The sequence below is a fragment of the Nicotiana sylvestris genome, chromosome 12, assembly GCF_000393655.2.
Source record: "Nicotiana sylvestris chromosome 12, ASM39365v2, whole genome shotgun sequence".
NCBI lineage: Eukaryota > Viridiplantae > Streptophyta > Magnoliopsida > Solanales > Solanaceae > Nicotiana > Nicotiana sylvestris.
The window spans coordinates 2,551,557-2,570,210 of record NC_091068.1 but is presented as its reverse complement, the minus strand read 5'-3'; the positions used below and the strand labels follow the sequence as shown (position 1 = coordinate 2,570,210).

Below are 18,654 nucleotides of genomic sequence, written 5' to 3'. Positions count from 1 at the left end.
ACCTTAGGTGATGCCTTTTCATAGTCAAATCCATCAATTTTCATCTAATGAGGCCACTAATTAACCGCCCAACATTTTTTTATTTGTTTTAGTAGACCCATATTCGTCCTTTACCCTAATAAACGTTATCCATGCTTCCACAATACATAATTTAATTAGACTCTAAACATTACTTATCCCCCGAGATTAACAGAAAAATAATTAATTAACACGCACTAGGAGATTAAGAAAAGTCAACTAACACGCACTACAGTCTTAAGGGGAAACATTTAGTTTCTTCTCTTTTTGACTTGACATTTTTAGGGAGTTAAAACATTTATAAATCTCATTAAATGTTGTTATTTATAAATCTCATTAATTAAATGGTGTTAACACCAATCCACAATACATAACATTGATTGACACATGTCTTCAACCGGGGGCGGAGCCGGCATGTTGTTTACGGGTTCAATATCTAGCAGCTTTGGTTCGGATTTTATATTTTTCTTTAAGGAACAAATTATTAATTTAGAATTCAGTTACTAAACGAATTAGAGTCTCGAATACATAAGCTTCAAATCTTGGCTCCGCTTCTGTCTTCAACTTAACATACATTGTTACTACTAAACCATAATTATTTATTTATTTTTTACTTTAATTTATAATTTTACTATAATAAATTATTGTAGGTTAATGTAAACATTGAATGTGAATATATATTGATATCATATCATATGTATAAACTACATGTTGGGTTTCATAAGTGGATCTTAGTTGGGTGCTAGTTACCTTACCTTTTTCTCTCATCTTATCCTTTTCTATTATTAAATAATTATATCTTATTCTTTACCTGATTTTTTTATATTATTAAATAATTATATCTTATTCTTTACCTGATTTTTTTATATAATAATTATACTATGTATTCTATTTTTTCTTAATAATATTGTAAGTTTATTCTTCATATTGTTGATGTGTGATATTATGAAACGACGATAAACGATATAATCTATCCAAACGTTATATTCATTAAACAATATAATACAATGATTTAGTGCAATACAATACGATACATTATGAAACGACATGTGACAACAATCCAAACAAGTTGTTAGGTAATCAAAATCATAGCGATCAGCTTCTTTTGAATAGGTCACCATAAAGTCGCGATTCTTCAAAATCTAATATTGGAATCACCTTTAAAATTACCGGATTTGATTTTAAATTTACCGTTCATTCAACGCTACTACAATCAGAAAAATATTAATTTGATTTACTAAAAGATGGTTCTATTACCATGTTAAAAAACTTAACAAAATAGAAAATCCTTGTACCTATATATACCCGGTTTGTGACATATATCTCACGCATTCCTCTATAGTCATAATCATCGTCTTCATCTTTATATTTTTCAGAGGTTTTGCTTCGTGGCGGAGTCAGGGGGCGGAAGTGGGTTCATCTGTATCTCCTTTTATACTGTGAATCTTTTTGTTTCTTCGTATATTTAATTTTTTTGAATTTCCTTGATAAATTGCAACAAGTCAACAAAGATATAATATAAAAAATAAAATAAAAACTAAATTTTTCAATATTCCCCGCGCTTATAAAACCAAACCAAACCGTTACTCCTTAAACCCTCTATCCCTTTTCTTTGCCCACAACTTTCTGTTACATTTTTTTTGTCTAAAAATTCATACAAAAAAAGAAAAAATTCTGAAATTCAAAAGCAAAAAGCAAAAATCAAAGATGTTGACTCCATTGGTTTCTGAAATTCCAAGATTGGAAAACCAAAATGAAGAGAGCAAAACAGAGCAAAATACTCTGTTTTTGGCTATTTCTGAAACAAAATCCATAGCCACTATTGCACTTCCCATGATTTTCATAGGTTTACTTCTCTACTCTCGTTCAATGATCTCAATGCTATTTCTTGGTCGTTTAGGGGAACTTTCTTTAGCTGGTGGCTCGCTCGCGATCGGTTTTGCAAATATAACCGGTTATTCGATTCTTTCTGGTTTAGCCATGGGAATGGAACCAATTTGTGGACAAGCATTTGGTGCTAAAAGGTTCAAGATTCTTGGCCTAAGTTTACAAAGGACAATTCTTCTTCTTCTTTTGGTATCAATTCCCATTTCATTCATGTGGTGTAATATGAAAAAAATCTTGATATTTTGTGGCCAAGATCATGAAATAGCCACACAAGCACAGAGTTACATTATTTACTCTATTCCTGATCTTTTTGCTCTCTCGTTTTTACATCCTTTGAGGATTTATCTTCGTTCTCAATCGATAATAATGCCTCTAACGTATTGTGCTGCTCTCGCGATTCTTGTTCATATTCCAATCAACTATTTTCTTGTTATAGTCCTTAATCTTGGTATTAAGGGTGTTGCTTTAAGTGGGGTTTGGACAAATTTCAATCTTGTGGGGTCATTAATCGCGTACATTATAGTGTCAGGGGTACATAAGAAAACATGGAGCGCGATATCTAAAGAGTGTTTTAAAGGGTGGAAAACACTTTTAAATTTAGCCATTCCAAGTTGTATTAGTGTTTGTTTAGAATGGTGGTGGTATGAAATTATGATTTTATTATGTGGATTATTGTTAAACCCTAAAGCAAGTGTTGCATCAATGGGAATTTTGATTCAAACAACAAGTTTGATATACATTTTCCCTTCTTCTTTAAGTTTTGGTGTATCAACAAGAGTTGGAAATGAACTTGGTGCTAATAGGCCTAATCAAGCAAAAATAGCTGCAATTATTGGACTATGTTATAGTTTCATTTTTGGACTATTGGCATTGTCATTTGCTATATTAGTGAGGAATATTTGGGCAAGTATGTACACTCAAGATCAAGAAATTATCGCGTTAACATCGATAATTTTACCTATAATTGGACTTTGTGAGCTCGGAAATTGTCCACAAACAACAGGTTGTGGTGTATTAAGAGGAACAGCTAGACCTAAATTGGGTGCTAATATTAATCTTGGTTGTTTTTATCTTGTTGGAATGCCAATAGCTATTTATTTAGGGTTTTTTCGGGGTTTCGATTTTGAGGGACTTTGGATTGGATTATTAGCAGCTCAAGCTTCATGTGCAGTGACAATGTTGTTGATTATTTTGGCAAGAACAAATTGGGAAGATCAAGCTAAAAGAGCAAAAGAGTTAACTGCAAATATACAAGGAGATTTTGGTCAAGAAAATGAAGAAGAAGAAGAGGAGGAGAAGTTTATTATTGATGAAGAAGCTGCAGAATGTTCGATTGATTATTATCAAAAGCTTGATGGAAGTTTAGTTGTTTGAATTGTGTAATGTGATCAATTCTTGGATTATTGATTATTCTTTCATCTTTTAAAAAAAAATTATTTTATATATTGGATATTGTTCTTGATATCTGTGTTGTTCGGACTCTTCAAGAATGCTGACGGGATGTGTGCTAAATCATCTAACAGTAATGTCTTTTTGGAGGATCGGATAAGAGTGCGGCAACATTTTTGGAGAGTTCGAGTAACATAGCTTGATATAGACACACAGACAGAGAGAATTAGTAGAGATTATTTTTTCCTTGTATTTTTCTGATATAATTAATGGTGGAAGCAGGCATATTTTGTGCTAAAATCTCGTGTTGTCTAATTTGATCAATTCTTGGATTTTTATTGATTATTCTTTCATCTTTTTAAAAAAAGTATGTTATATACTGGTTATTGTTCTTGATATCTGTGCTATTCATACTCTTCAAGAATGCTGACGGAATGTGTGCTAGTTCATCTAACAATAATGTATTTTTGGAAGATCGAACAAAAGCGCGGCGACATTTTTGAAGAGTTCGAGCGACATAGCTTGATGCAGACGCACACAGAAACAAAGAGAGTTAGTAGAGAACTTTTTTTTCCTTGTATTTTTGTGATATAATTAATTGTGGAAGCAGGCATGTTTTGTGCTAAATTCTTGTGTTGTCTATATATTTTATAAGTTGATTAGCATGGTTTTAATGTTCCCTCCTTCTCAAACAGAAATCAAATGTTTGACCTCTGAAGTCAAATCTTTGTTTTTTGTCCTTCTTTTGCTCTTTCAATTTTGGTCCCTTGACTTGTAATCCATACTCTAATTTTTAAAATCTAATATTTATTTTTAGTGTTGTTACGTGGATGTTGTGTAATCGTGATGACTTGTTTGTTTGGTGTTAAAAAAATATGTTTTATTATTTTCGATTTAATCATCTGGTATCTTAATGTCACGAGCTCGACTAGTTCAAATTTGCAAAGGATAGGTTGTCTAAATGGAATAAAGCGACTATTAACTAGAGGTTCTTCATACCATGTCTGAACCCGAGACCTCCGATTAAAAAAAATTGGTTGTAGCTTGGGCAGTCCGGTGTACTAAGCTCCTGCTATATGCGGGGTCTGGAGAAAAGCCGGACCACAAGGGTCTATTGTACGCAGTCTTACCCTACATTTCTGTAAGAGGCTGTTTATACGGCTCGAACCCGTGATCTCCTGGTCACATGGAGACAACTTTACCAATTACGCCAAGGCTCCCTTTCCCGGTGGTAGCATAATTAGTTATTATCATAGGAACAAGGTGGAGTTTCTTTTGTTTTTTGAAAAAAATAAATTGTTTTGACTTTAGAAAAGTCAATTGTATAGTTTAAAGACTAAATTGGAACGAGGTGGTAACCAATTAATGACAGTAGATTAAGTCATTACAATGACATATTAAGCTTATGAATTTTGAAGTTTATAAACTAAAAGACAAAAATTAAAAGTAAAATAATTTTCAATTTGTCAAAATATTGAGATCTTTTTTTAGAATATGAGGCATAAAAATTGGAAAATTTAGATAGATTATTCAACATTTGCAACTGCCGGCTACGTAACCAAGTAAACGACCATATTGTTCTGTTCTTTTATAAGTTGTCTTCATTAAAAGTATATTGTTTCTTCTTTTTGAATAGTCTAAATTATGATTTTGGATTTTGGCATCTTTAGTTTACCTGAATTTGGCATTTTATAAGACTCCCATAAATAGAAAGGATATGGTCCCTTACCAAACCAACACCACAATATGTATATTATAGAGGCGGATGTAGCGTTCGATCGAATCTAGTATTTTTGATATAATACGTATATAAAAAACATATGGACCCAATATTGCATTCAGTAAAGATTTATGATACGTGTATGTATAAGATGTACGTAGTCAATTTGAGCATGTCCGGCCAATGTATTAGAAATGATACCTTGGGGCCACTACTAGAAAGTGGCTATTTTTTGACTGCAGACACGGTCAGAAAGTGGTTAGAAAATGTTAATTTTCGACTATATTCAGACCGAAAAGTCGTAATCGTAAAATAGCTGGTCTGAAACAGCACTGTTGTAAGGCTAAACAAATTGCTTCTACTCGGTGGCGGATCTATATTATCAATTGTGGATGGTCAAGTACCCATTATCTTTGATGAGATTGACTAAATATACATAAGCAATTATAAAAATATTTAGACAAATATTGAGAGAGCACCCACAACTTAACTCTTTTTCCTCTTATTTTCACAATTTTTATCGGCGAACACCTATGATTTTAAAATCCTGGATCCGCCACTGCTTCTACTCCACGAACAAAGGACTCATATGTTGACTGTAAGAGATGTGAATTAGCCTATCCAGCATATTTCTTGAGTGTTCGAGTCGATTTATGGCATGAAATAACTCGCAATATGGAATATATTAGGAGTTTTGTTTGTAGTGAAGACTTGATTTGGTTTTCGTTCTCTTGAAATACTCCCTCCAGTCCACTTTAATTGATTTATTGGCTTTTTTTGTGATCCACAATAATTGATTTTTTTAGACATCAAGTATCAATTAACTTCTTTTTTTCAAAGTTACCCTTGAAATAAAGAGCCTATTATTTGTTGTATTTTCAACGAACAAATTAAGATTAATATGGTCAATTTCATTATTAATTAACACTAAAAGGTGAATTCCTTAATTTGTATAGAAAAAAAAAACATTAATTAAAGTAGACCGGAGGGAGTATCACATATAACTGTAGGATAAGTTCTTAAAAAACATTATCTTCAGATTTTGTGGAGTTGTATTAATTATTTATTATAATATAAGTGAATGAAAAATGCAGACGAAATCATAGCTAGCGTCATTGCTGATCAAAATTATCATTCGTTGTTGTTATGTTTAAAAGTCGAAGTAAGAAATTTCAGCTTAAATATATTTTATTTTTCTAGAAAACAGAATAAATGTTTTTTTTCAAAACATGGACTTATCCATTATCTTCAATCAAGAATTAAGTGATGTGCACATCGTTATAATTGTTAAATAGAAATAATTATATATTCGTTTTGTGATAGCATAAACTGTTTGTAGGACATAAGATTTAAGAATGAGTAAAAGTAAAACCAACGGATAGCTAAATAATTAAGTTGTTTTACTCAGCTATTAGTATTTATTTCAGTGTAATTTAACATGTATTAGCAGGTTAGTTATCATTTTGCTCGGGTTATACCAAATGATTAGCACATAATATTTTTCTTGTAACTATATATAAGTGATTTGATTGCATAAATATATCTTTACACTGTCAATTGTATAAAACGTATTAACTTAAACTCTTCTTTTAAAGTCAAACTTATATGCATATATACATTGATAATACAAAATAATTACGCTATCCATGTAATTAACTTGCAATAATATAGTAGTTACTAATTTTATCAAGTTATCAATTAACGCTTATCATAAAATTTGCTTATAATTATTTTATACATGACTTGATTGTGTATATATTAATGCGTAGAACTTAAACTATACGAGAAACACAAATGCTTCATGTGTACTAAAGGCGAGGGGCGGAGCCACAATACATGTTACGGGTTTGGTCTAAACAAGTAATTTTGGTCTAACTTCTATATTTGTCTTAAGAAATTCATTGAATATGTATAAATTTTTAATTTAAAACTTCGTAACTTAAAAGAACTAGAATTTCGAACCCTGTAACTTTAAATTCTGGCTCCGCCTCTGCTAAAGACAAAGTCGATCATCAAATAATCACAATATACATGTTGTGCAACAACAACAATAATAACAACAACCAGTGGCGAAGCTAAGAATTTATTCAAAGGTATTCAAATTTGAAAAAAGTGAAGAAAAAAAATCCCGACAAAGGGTGTTCAATACATGTTATATACCTCTAAAATGTAATATTTTATCTATATACACAATGCAATTTTTCGACGAAGGGTGGTCTTTTGACCACCTTTGTAACCATGTGGCTTCGCCACCGACAACAACCTAGTAAAATCCCATAGGCGAGGAGTCTGGAAAGGATAGTGTATACGCAGACCTTACTCCTACCCCGAAGACATAGAGAGGTTGTTTTCGATAGGCCATCGGCTCAAAATATACATGTTGTGCAACAACAACACAATATACATGCTGTGCAAACATGTAAATTTATGGCAGCCATGTTGCACGTTGTTCTTTTTTTTATATATTTTTTGCATGAAATTGGATATATGTGGCTACCTTATATTAAGTGTGAAAAGAGTGGAAAAATACGATACTTCATAGAAATCTATGTCAAAGTTGATATATAGGTGCATGTATAATCCTAATTATAATGGTGCGCATTAATGTTAATGGATTACCTTAATTTGTTGACCAGAAAAATATATACAATTCATTGTCAAAAGTCTTAACTTTGTGCTCCAACATATATCTTTGATGTCTTGTTATTTGACAGCTTCAGTATCACTTTTTTAAATACAGCTACAGGAAAATCTCTCTATAACGACTTCATTTGTTCCGATTTTGTTTGTTTGTTATAGTGAAGTACTGTTATAAAGAACATATATTACAATATAATATAAAAATTGATTCCATAAAAAAACTTGATTTTTATAATGAATGATTGTTATATAAGGATGTTATTATAGCGAGATATAATTATACTTGTTTTAAACTAATAGAGAAATGGCTTATAAGTTAATATATACTAGTATATCTATAATAACAATCGGGTTTGCGATCGAATAATAGATTTTTTAATTAATATATATACAAGTTCTGAGTAAAAGTTTTAGATTCACGTGAACTCGTAACTAATCTTCTAAATCCGCTCCTAATATCAAAATGATATGGGACATTGACCATAGTTGATGAATTGATGCAATATTATTTGATAAATGCAATCATAAAAAAATTAGAAAATGGCGAGGAAGCAGAAAAGGCATGTTGCGTGCTTTCTTTTGGTCAAATAATAAAACATGTCTATCTCTAAGTCAAGTAATTTCACTTATTTAAAAACTAATTTGATTAATGAAGTTGGTACAGTTACTCAAGCATGATTTGAGGACGCACCACTAGGGGTCGATTGGTTGACGGTTAGAGTTATGCGTGTATTAATTATACATGTATTAATTATGCATATATCAGTTATGCAGGAATAAGTAGTACAGTGGTTAGTTATGTATGTATTAATTATGCAGGGATTAGTCCTGCACGTGAAATATAAAAATAAAAAAATAAAAAAAAAGGGACATGCTAATTGTAGTGTATATAATTCTTTCTTGGATTTTGGTTGAATTTTTTGCTATATTGTTATACACTTTATTTAGTAATTCAAAAACATCATAGCACAAGATAGTTATTTACAGGAGAAAATGGCAATGATTTGTGGTAAATTGATCGGGGTAAATTTGTCATTTGAGTATTTTATCCATGTATTAGTTATCATCTTCAACCCCGCATAAAATAATACACAGATTGACTCATAACTTATACATGTATTATTTATGTAGAATTGTAAAATGCCAAACAAACATGGTATTAGTTATGCTGAATTTTGTACAAAATAACTAATGACTACCAAACATGGTATAAGTTATGTTACCCATAATACATGAATAACTTTTTCCCTAACTGGCTATCAAACAACCCCTGAAGGTTACGGTGAGATGGTAAGTACTTTTTCATCTTTAACCAGAGATCTTTGGTTCAAATGCTAAAAATATAGTCGCGCGTCTTTGATAAGGTACGCATTTGTTAATGAAGTGCAGCATGATTTGAAGACGCACGACTAAAGGTTACAATGGGGCGGTAAGTACACCTCCGTCCTTAACCAAAGGTCTTAAATTTATGCCTTAAGAATAGAGTTGTATTTGTTATGGAGAGCTTTAGCTCCTAAACGGTGAGACTTTCTAGCAGAAATTCAAATTGGTCGGACCCGAAAACAAGTACCGAAAATTGGACGAATAAAAAGAAGCTGCAATTTTTTAAACCAACATGTATAGAGGAGAGGAGAATGGTAAAGTTGTTTACGTGTGACTTATAGGTAAGGGTGACAAACGGACGGATCGGGTCAGATATGGTTCGGGTCAAAAATTGGTAATAAATAAATGGATCAATTATCAGACCCAACTCATATTTAATACGGATAAAAACGGGTTAACCGACGAATAGTATGGGTAACCATATTAATTCTTAGTCTTCCTAACTTGAGGAACCCCCAATTTGAGGCTTTACAAATGTAAAAGTTAGATTCATTGATTATCTATTAATTACCCATTGGTTATCCATTTTCTAAATGAATAATATGGTTCTTATCCATATTTGACTCGTTTTTAAAAAGTTTATTATCCAACCCATTATTTAGTGGATAATATGGGTAGTTTTTTTTTAACCATTTTGCCACCTCTACTTATAGATTACGGGTTCGAGCTATGGAACCAGCCATTGATGCTTATATCAGGGTAGACTGTCTGCATCACACCCCTTTGGAGTTTGGCCGTTCCCGAACTTTGCGTGAACGCGGAATGCTTTGTGCACTAGACTGCTCTTTTAATAGCTTAAATTCACCTCTCTTTTTTGATAGCGAATCAAAAGTTTAATAATCTCGCTCCTTTTTAAGTAACTTTAACCTTACAAAATCTCTTAACAAATAAACTTGTGGAACGAGAGCCACATAACTATTCCACCAGTAGATATGAGACAATTTTAAAGAGCCAGCCAAATGCCCAAAAAGATTTCAAGAAAAAGAAAAATAAATAAAAGTTGTCTTCCTCTGAGTCGGTAACCAAAGGTCTCGAGTTTTAGTAGTATCTAGCGGGGTATAACTCATCACGAAGTTACTAAAACTCATTACAGTGTTACTCCTTTTTAGATTATAGGTTCGAACTTAATATAAAAAAAAAACTACAATCATACATCTCTATACAGTCATCATCTATAAAACATTTTACTATAACGGTCAAGTTTTCTTTGGAACTAATTTTCAAGTTATGTTATATTATACGTTCTGTAAAAAGATCGGATGAACGATGCCAAAAAAATTTCAAGATGCTTAACAGTTGGCTACATGACTTTTTGCAGCCAGTTAATTGGAAGGAACAATGCTAGAGGTCCTATTGTGCCCAAACAAATTGCTTTACCAGCAATCAGAAACAGATGTTCTTCAGACTCATAAAACAAATAAAAGAAGCGGAAGCAAAGCGCTATTTCTCCAACAAAAAAATCTAAGCAACCAATCTCGAGAAGCATGATAGAACTCACTCTTCTTTTCTAGCTTTAGATCTTGCAGGTTTTGCTGGCTTAATCACTTTACCGAGCAGGATTAGTACAATCGGTATAATGGTTCCGATATAGTACACACTTCCATAAGAAGTGAGTGTTTCATGCAGACTTAATACCTGTAACACGCGAGCAAGAAAACCTATGTCAGATTATATCAATGATATTAGCCTCGAGCAAAGTATGTTCTGAGAAATATACTACTAACCATGAAGCCAACAGCCGAGTAGTTTAGAACCAACAGTGTGTATGCAAAGTTCATCAATGCTAGTATCTTCTCAAACAAAGTACCTTTTGTAGCTTGCTGCCATCTGTAAATGACTGTGATAGGCAAAACATGATTAGAAGAAAAGTAAATCAAAGCTAATTTTGCCTAATTTAGCTAGAATTTCCAGATAGATACCTCTTGATCCAGCAATCATCAAAGCGGACTGAACAAAGAATATAATGTACCCCGGATATAATCCCTGAGATGTCAGGCAATGAATTTATATCATTAGTCAGACTATCATGTTGCTACAAGTAATGGATAATACGCAAGGCTGCAACTGCAGACGGCAGACTTCGAGGAAGCAGAGTATTTATTGCAAATTCAAGAAATGTGCAAAAATAACACCATCCTGGTGTAACATTAATTGAATACTCTTTTTATATCAAAAAGAAAATTATTACAGAAAAGAGGGCCTCAAAGTGTACTATTGAGTGTATTACCCAACTTGAAGTTCAAAATGGTACAGATATGTCCATGAACTTTGAGGAATACCACAAAGTAAGTTGAATTGTATTTGAAGTTCATAATGTCAATCAGAAGGATTCTGCAGTCAAGTTCATTTCTTTTCCAAGTGTGCTTGCATTTACGCCGATAGGAATATTTGAATCAATCTATCTCTAACGTTCTAGTACGTGTCTAGGTATCCCTTAGGTCTTTTTCCAATTTTCTGAAATTTAGTTGAAGCTTGGACAGCAGAGAATAGTGAAATACACACAGAAAAGTCACCCAAAGTGTGGTCAACAAGTAACTGAAAGCTAATAAACAGCCTCAAGAATCAAGCTGTAATTTCAGATATTCAAAATATTACTGGTATTTTCCGGAAGTTGTGAAGAGATTTGATTCTCTGCTGTATCCTTAGCAAGTTTTCCCCATAAAAGCATATTCTTCCTCGTGTGTTTAAAGCAGATTTGAACTAAGCAATTTTCAGAAGTATCTAATGATTCTCTCCCCCTATTTTACTCTCCTTTCCTCCTTTTTTCAGTCCTATCTTAGTCCTGTTATTCTCTGCTTATCCTCCTCACAGCTTCTGCACTTCCTCACATTCCGTCCAGCCCCTAAAACAGCCTTAAAGAACCATTTTTTCCTATGCATATCAGCCTCCTTAGCTCGCCCATATGTTTCCTAAGTTTTTCCTCAGAAGATTTCATAAGTTAATCTATATCTTTATAGTTTTTGGTGCTAGAGATTAAAAATCCTGCATTCATAGGAAAATTGTGCACTGCACTGTTGAGATACGCATTAGATTAAATTCTTCTATGAACCATCAGACACTGGATGAGCACATTAATAACACATTAAACATTGTCCATAGGTCACTTTCCAGTGAAGCAGGCAGCCAAGCGTAGGATTACCGCAAACAAAGGAGCAACTATTGAACTTTACCATGGCAAGATGTCAAGCAAACATCAGTTCAGAAGACAAAAGTTAAAACAGCTGAACTGGAAAAACGATGTAAAGCTCATTTCTCCAATATTGTCACACCACATATCGACAAAACCAACCACCAATGCATGAGACCATGTTTAGTCAAATATAGATTATGTAAATGTGTCCCTATAAGTTATCAACATTTCAAAAGTTATTAAATGAACTTGCAATAGCAATGGTGCTAAAAGATCCACTTACATGCCATACAGCACTGACAGTCTGTGTAGCCAGCAACTGGAAGAAACCAGGCTTCCTTCCCTTCTGTACGAGCCTCTCATATACATCTGCACAAAAAAATTATAAAAGGCAAAATAGATTTAAGCCATACAGAAAAGGCACACCAAATTCCTGTCTGTATCAGAAAGTCAAAGTTCACTGATAAATGATAGGGCAAAGATAACCACCGTTAAGCTTCAAAGAATAATTGGTCAAGCAGATGAAACAAAGCTAGTACACCCTCAATATTGACTTTTATGTGAGCTTGAAGAAGCTATGAACATTTGTTCCTTATACCCTATTATTCTGTTAAGAGCTTAAGTAAATATGCCTACAACATTATACGCCACAATAAATGAGTAGCATTGAAATACTTGAAATAGGCTGATAATGGATTTTGTTTGAGTGTTCCTTCATTATGATTAGCTGTCATACACAAACAGAAAATTCTCTACTACGTAACTGTAAAGTTTGTGTATATTCAAATTAATAGCTTGTCAACAAATACAATGCCTTTAGTTGACCAAATTTTACATTCTTTAATGCAGCGACAATGGCTATGCTAGAAGTTATAAGCCGGTGTGTTAAATGATTAGAAGAAAATTTACTTACAGTGTCGCAGCCAGGTGCTGACTTGAATGTTCCATACAAGAGGTAACTGAACTGAACTTTTTGCCAGCTCAACACCCAATACATCAACATTTTTTGCACGGTCCCACCGTGGTTCTGGTGGAGAAGAGTCTGTCCAACCACTGAACCCCAAGCCAGAAATAATGATAGAGGCTTCTGAGATTGACCAGATAAAATAATATTTCCACCGGGCAGTAAATCCCGACATATATTGGTAACTCAACCGTTTCAAGAAACCCCATTCTTGGTATAGTGGGTCAGAGAACCTGGTAAGTGGGTAAAGAGGCACCAAGTAGAGGTACAACCCCATACAAAAAGCAGCTTGAAGAAGAGCCCTCAAAGTTGCCCCAAAAGGTGATGGATGTCCTTTCTCAGTAGATTTCCAGATCTGAAAAGGAGGAAGGACGTGGATGTAGTTATTAGTTGTAATGAAATTCAAAGTGCAGAACTCAATATAATTATGATATTAACGTACGCCTTTTCTCTCCGTCCAGTCAAGGTAGTCCTTCATTTCATACACTGGACCAGCAAAATGACTTCCACAACAGAGACAGTAACCAAAGTACTCAAGTACAGATGGCAACTTGAGCAAACGATTTTTCTTCTGAGCCTCACGCAAATCCTCCTCCTTCAACAATCCATCTTGGTAATTGATCACACATGAAATTATTTTCAGTGTTACCACCATTAACGCTCCTAAAAGAGAATAAAATCATTTCTGGATTAGCTATATCTGGTGATACGACAACTAAACTCTGAAACTGTAAATAGTATTTTTTACAAGTCTGTAGAGTACCCATAAAAGCATATAAAAGCACTACTGCCAGCATACCATCTAGAAATTCAAGATGATTCAGATCATTATAATAATGAGTGCTCCTTGATCCTTATAAAAAATAACAATAATGGGTGCTCCTTACATGATCACAATTTTTTCACTGAATCTGCACTAAATCAGTCTGATGCAAGCCCTAAAATGTCTTTTGTTTTATCATCTCGACACTAAATTACAAACACCGATGAGTTTGCTTAATCACTACATTCAAGCATGGAATCCGACATAAATCCTGACCTACCAGAAGAGAAATCATTTGCGCAAATAATTACACTCAATAGACGAGATGATTGAGATCAAGACAGGACAAAGATCAAAGAAGCATTTACCCGTTGCATCAATACCTCCTTCCTTCCACGCATCCCCACTCATGTAGTAAACATGGCTGCACAAATATAGTTGTAGCTAAGTATTAGAAAGTGCTACTTTTATCTTATGCAAACCACCATCTATGACACAGTACTTCTTTTATTTATTATTTTGATATAAATGATATTACATAAGGAAGGACAGAATACATTGTATTATAAAATGACTACATGTGAACACATAGCGAAATGAATAAAAGCATCACCAAAAACCAGTGTCAGTAGCATGACAAAGTACTACTTTTGTTTACTATTTGGAACAAACTATCACCAAATATACATGTTACATAAGGAAGCACAGAATGCATTGTCTTTTAAAATGACAAGATGCCAAAACATAGAAAAATGAATAACCGGTGTCATTAACAAGATGCGAACATTATCACACTTTAACCTAGTACAAGAATATTATTTAATTGCATAAAACTCTATGCTAAAATGTCAATACAAAATATTCCTAATGTAAATGAAATCCACAAGTAAATTTCTCCTTTCCTTTTAACTCGATTATTTTAAAGACCTAAATTACCTGAAATTAACATGAACCAACTATTCACGACAGCTCGACATCCAGACGCAAACGAACTCACAATAACAACACAATGTTAAGAAGATAAACCCATTAGACAAATATACTAAAGAAACTAGAAAAAGAAGGAGATGGGTGCAAAATCTAACACCTTAACTGAAACGAAATCACTGAAATTTGACACACATGCAACTAAAGATCACAGCTTCTACTCCTATACTTTCAAAGTTCACCAACCAATTTGCTTAGTCCCACATTGGTTAAGGGAATGGGTTATGGTCTTATGCAATCCTACCCTCATGAGCTAACTTTTGGGGTGGAGTTAGGCGCAACATCCATTTCTTCACACAATTACGCAAATCGGACAGAGAAATTAGTAAGACTTGACACTAAAGTTTGCAGCTTTTAGACTTCTACTTCTATAGTTTCAAAGCTCATCATCCAATTAAGCAAATTGCATGGGGTGAGCTCATACAAAATAGAGCATCCCAGTGCACTAAGCTCTCGCTACGTGGGGAGTTTGGGGAAGGGCCAAGCCACATTGGGTTTTATGTATGCAGTCTTACATTGTATTTCTGCAAGAGGCTATTTTCGTAGCTTGAACCCATCTTGCTAGTGGAAACTTTTACCACCGAGGCTCCCCTTCTTCAGGGTGAACTCCATATAAGAAACTAAAACAAAAGGCACGACAGCAATGCTCAATCCCAAACTAATGGAGCCGGTTATATGAATCCTCAATATCTATCCTACTTCATCATACCATTTTTCATTCTACTACCCAATAACTTATCTTAATCTTACTCTTCGGTAGTAGAGCGTTTCTACATTTCTAATCACAACCAAATACGAGTAAGCCTTAAATTCCAACTAGTTAGTATTTCCAATATAAATCTTTTGTTTTTATACTGTTCCATTCTTGTTAACTCTACATAAATTCCTAAAAATGAAGTCTTTTTTGAAATAGAAACAAAAGGAGGATTTGATATTAACCAGAACATCAAATTAACCAAATTACGAGAGAGAGAGGGAGAGAGAGGGAGAGAGAGAGAGAGAGAGAAATACCATCCAATAAGGTAACCAAAAGCAATGAAGAAAGTGATGATCCCACAATAACTCCTCGATACAACCATAGAACCGTAACCCAAAACCATAGGCACCAAAAAATGAAGATTCGAAGAGAATCCAAACGACAAGTAGGACAAAACACCGCCCATCACCGCGGCGTATAGGTGTTTTCCGGTGGCGGAAGGGACAAAACGGTGGAGGAAGCTCACCGGAATGGTGGCGATAAAACAGAGTAGAAATCGAAGCACCGGTACCGATACTCCGATCGCCGTCGCCATTGATTCCATCTCCGGCAGCTCCATTTTGGACAAAAATAAAAATAAAAATGGGTCCTTTTTATTTTAATTTAAGTATAAATATAAGATTCTTTGCTTATACATGAGGGAATTTAAGGAGGAAGAAAGTTTGAAATATTTAATTTAAGTAGTATGGTTTATTGGGAATTGTTTAAACTATATTTAATGTATTAATTGGAAAGTTAGCACCAACTCGAAAAAAGAGTTAGTTTGACTAGTCCTTAAAATTAATTGAAATTAAATTAATTTTATAATGTAAAATTAAATATTCAAAAATTTATAAAAAAAACTTATGATTTGTATTTTTTCTTATACCAATATTTTAAAAATATGCGTGATAAAATATTAATCAAAATTTATATAGTTTGAATCTCGAAAAATAAAGTGTGATATGTATTTTAAAATAATAGTATGATAAAGGAAAAACAAGGTTGGAAACTTTAAATAAGAATAAAGATGAATTTATGAATAGAATAACATTATTAGTAAGTGATAATGAACATCTTAAAATATTAAGGAAAAATTTGTCATATAACAGACGAAAGAGAATCGTACACATAATAGCAACAAATTTGGATTAAGACATAATATTATTGGTAAATTTATATTTGTCTAATATTTTTTAAGAGTCTTTTCAATATCTTTTTAATATTATTTTTTCACTTTGAATATATTTATTATTTTCAACCGGTATATATATCAAATAAATCTACAAGACTTGAACAAACAAAAATATATCTCCTAATAAATTTTGTCTCTGTTGAAATTTAAACTGTGATCTCTAAAACTTGTACCAAGAAGTTTGTTTAATCTTGTTAAAACAAATATATAATAACAATAAACCCAGTTTAATCTTACAAGTGGTGTGCTAAAATAAATATATATTAATAAAAAATATATAAAAACTTTTAGTTCTAGAAACTTAATTTATTAAATAATGGGATAAAATATGTCTAAATTATGTGAAATGGATAATGAAAATTAATATAACAAATGTCATGAAGAGGAGTCTTACCGTAACTTGTAAAGTTGTTGTCATGTGATCAGGAGGTTACGAGTTCAAGTATAAAAACAACCTTTTGCAAAAATGTGCATCGAGCTGCTGCTAATATAATAGACGTCAACTAACTTAGAACTACACATATTATTTTTGTTATCGTTATTGTTATTGTTATTGTTATTATAAAGTACAAAGTAAACCAAAAGAACAAGAGACAAAATAATTGGGAGAGATTGAAGTGAAGAATAGGACAAAATGAAAATTTGTGAAAGGATTTCGTGTGGTTTCAAGTTGAAGTTGTTTTGACATTGGATAGGATTTTGGATTTTGTATTGGTCAAATGGACACACCTATTTGTTTTTTCTAAGTTTCTTCTTCTGATTAATTTGTCTTTTTCTTTAACCTTTTCTGAAGTAAAATAGGGCCAAGAAAGAAAGACTTTGAATTTGAATTTTACATCTAAGTAGTGAAGAGTTTTTTTTATTTCCCGCCCGGTGTCCGATACGGCGGTACCCGCATTAGAGCCCGATTATATTCGAATTCGCGCCGCGTAGGGCCTCATTCCGGAGGGAAGCGCTTCCTAAGTAGTGAAGAGTTGCTCTATCGATCGAGGGTCGAACTTAACCTGAAAACCTAACTAATAAAATGAGAATTAACAAATATTATATAAGAAGACATATATAATATATTTTTTCGACTAATGTGAGACACTTCAATAATCCTTTGCAAGCTTAGGGGCCATGGACGACAATGGTGGAATCACATGTAACGAATAGATTCAATTTTTGTTTGACACTACGAAAGTATAAACTACGTGTGATATTTATGAATTTTTTTTTTAAAATCTCCTTGTTAAAATTCTTTCTTCGCCATCGATGAACAACATAAGATCGAGGGTCAATTATTGGGTAAACCAAAAGGAATAGGTTTGATATTGATATCATGTTAAGAAAATATTGATTAACTCTGACTTAATTTCAAACTTAGGTCATAAGGTAAAAAATTATTCAAAATTAGAAAATATGAGAAATGTTAGTTATGCTCTACCTAAACAAGATTTTGCAATTATGATTCTGAAATAACATGGTTCATGTGGAAGCTAACAATGAAAAGTTGGTGGACGATAAATCAGACAAGAAAGAAAAATATAGCAAATTAGGCATAATAATTTGTAATTATTTGGTGAATCGACCTAAATATAATTTAGCACTAATAAATATAATAATAATAAAATTTTTGAGAGAATAATGTCCCCTAAACAAAACTCTCTAGAAGACTACAGTGTGAATGCCATTGTTATTATTGTGAGAAGCAGATATCCGCAATTTATAAATGTCCAAGACTTTTCCTCCGAGAAAAGGATAAGACATATGAAGACGATCTATTCTTTTTAAGAGTTTTTTTTCGTTCCTTAAAAAACGAGTCCTAGTAAATTAAAAATTCAAGATAAAATCCTAACAATT

The 18,654-nt window shown here is 32.8% G+C and overlaps 2 protein-coding genes across 2 annotated transcripts; one reads left to right on the top strand and one right to left on the bottom strand.

Annotated features, from left to right (window-relative positions):
• The first annotated feature begins 1,643 nt into the window (after positions 1-1,643).
• Positions 1,644-3,523, top strand: LOC104215918 (protein DETOXIFICATION 49-like). The gene has a single exon (XM_009765855.2). The coding sequence runs from the start codon at positions 1,726-1,728 to the stop codon at positions 3,277-3,279; it is 1,554 nt and encodes a 517-aa protein (XP_009764157.1). The 5' UTR covers positions 1,644-1,725; the 3' UTR covers positions 3,280-3,523.
• Positions 3,524-10,299: 6,776 nt separating this feature from the next.
• LOC104215917 (lysophospholipid acyltransferase 1-like) lies at positions 10,300-16,253 on the bottom strand. The gene is made up of 8 exons (XM_009765854.2): positions 15,893-16,253; positions 14,263-14,318; positions 13,574-13,794; positions 13,081-13,486; positions 12,451-12,536; positions 10,957-11,020; positions 10,762-10,874; positions 10,300-10,672 (listed from the first exon to the last, which is right to left on the bottom strand). Exons 1-8 carry the CDS (start codon positions 16,195-16,197, stop codon positions 10,532-10,534), a joined length of 1,392 nt encoding a protein of 463 aa, XP_009764156.1. The 5' UTR covers positions 16,198-16,253; the 3' UTR covers positions 10,300-10,531.
• Positions 16,254-18,654: the final 2,401 nt, after the last annotated feature.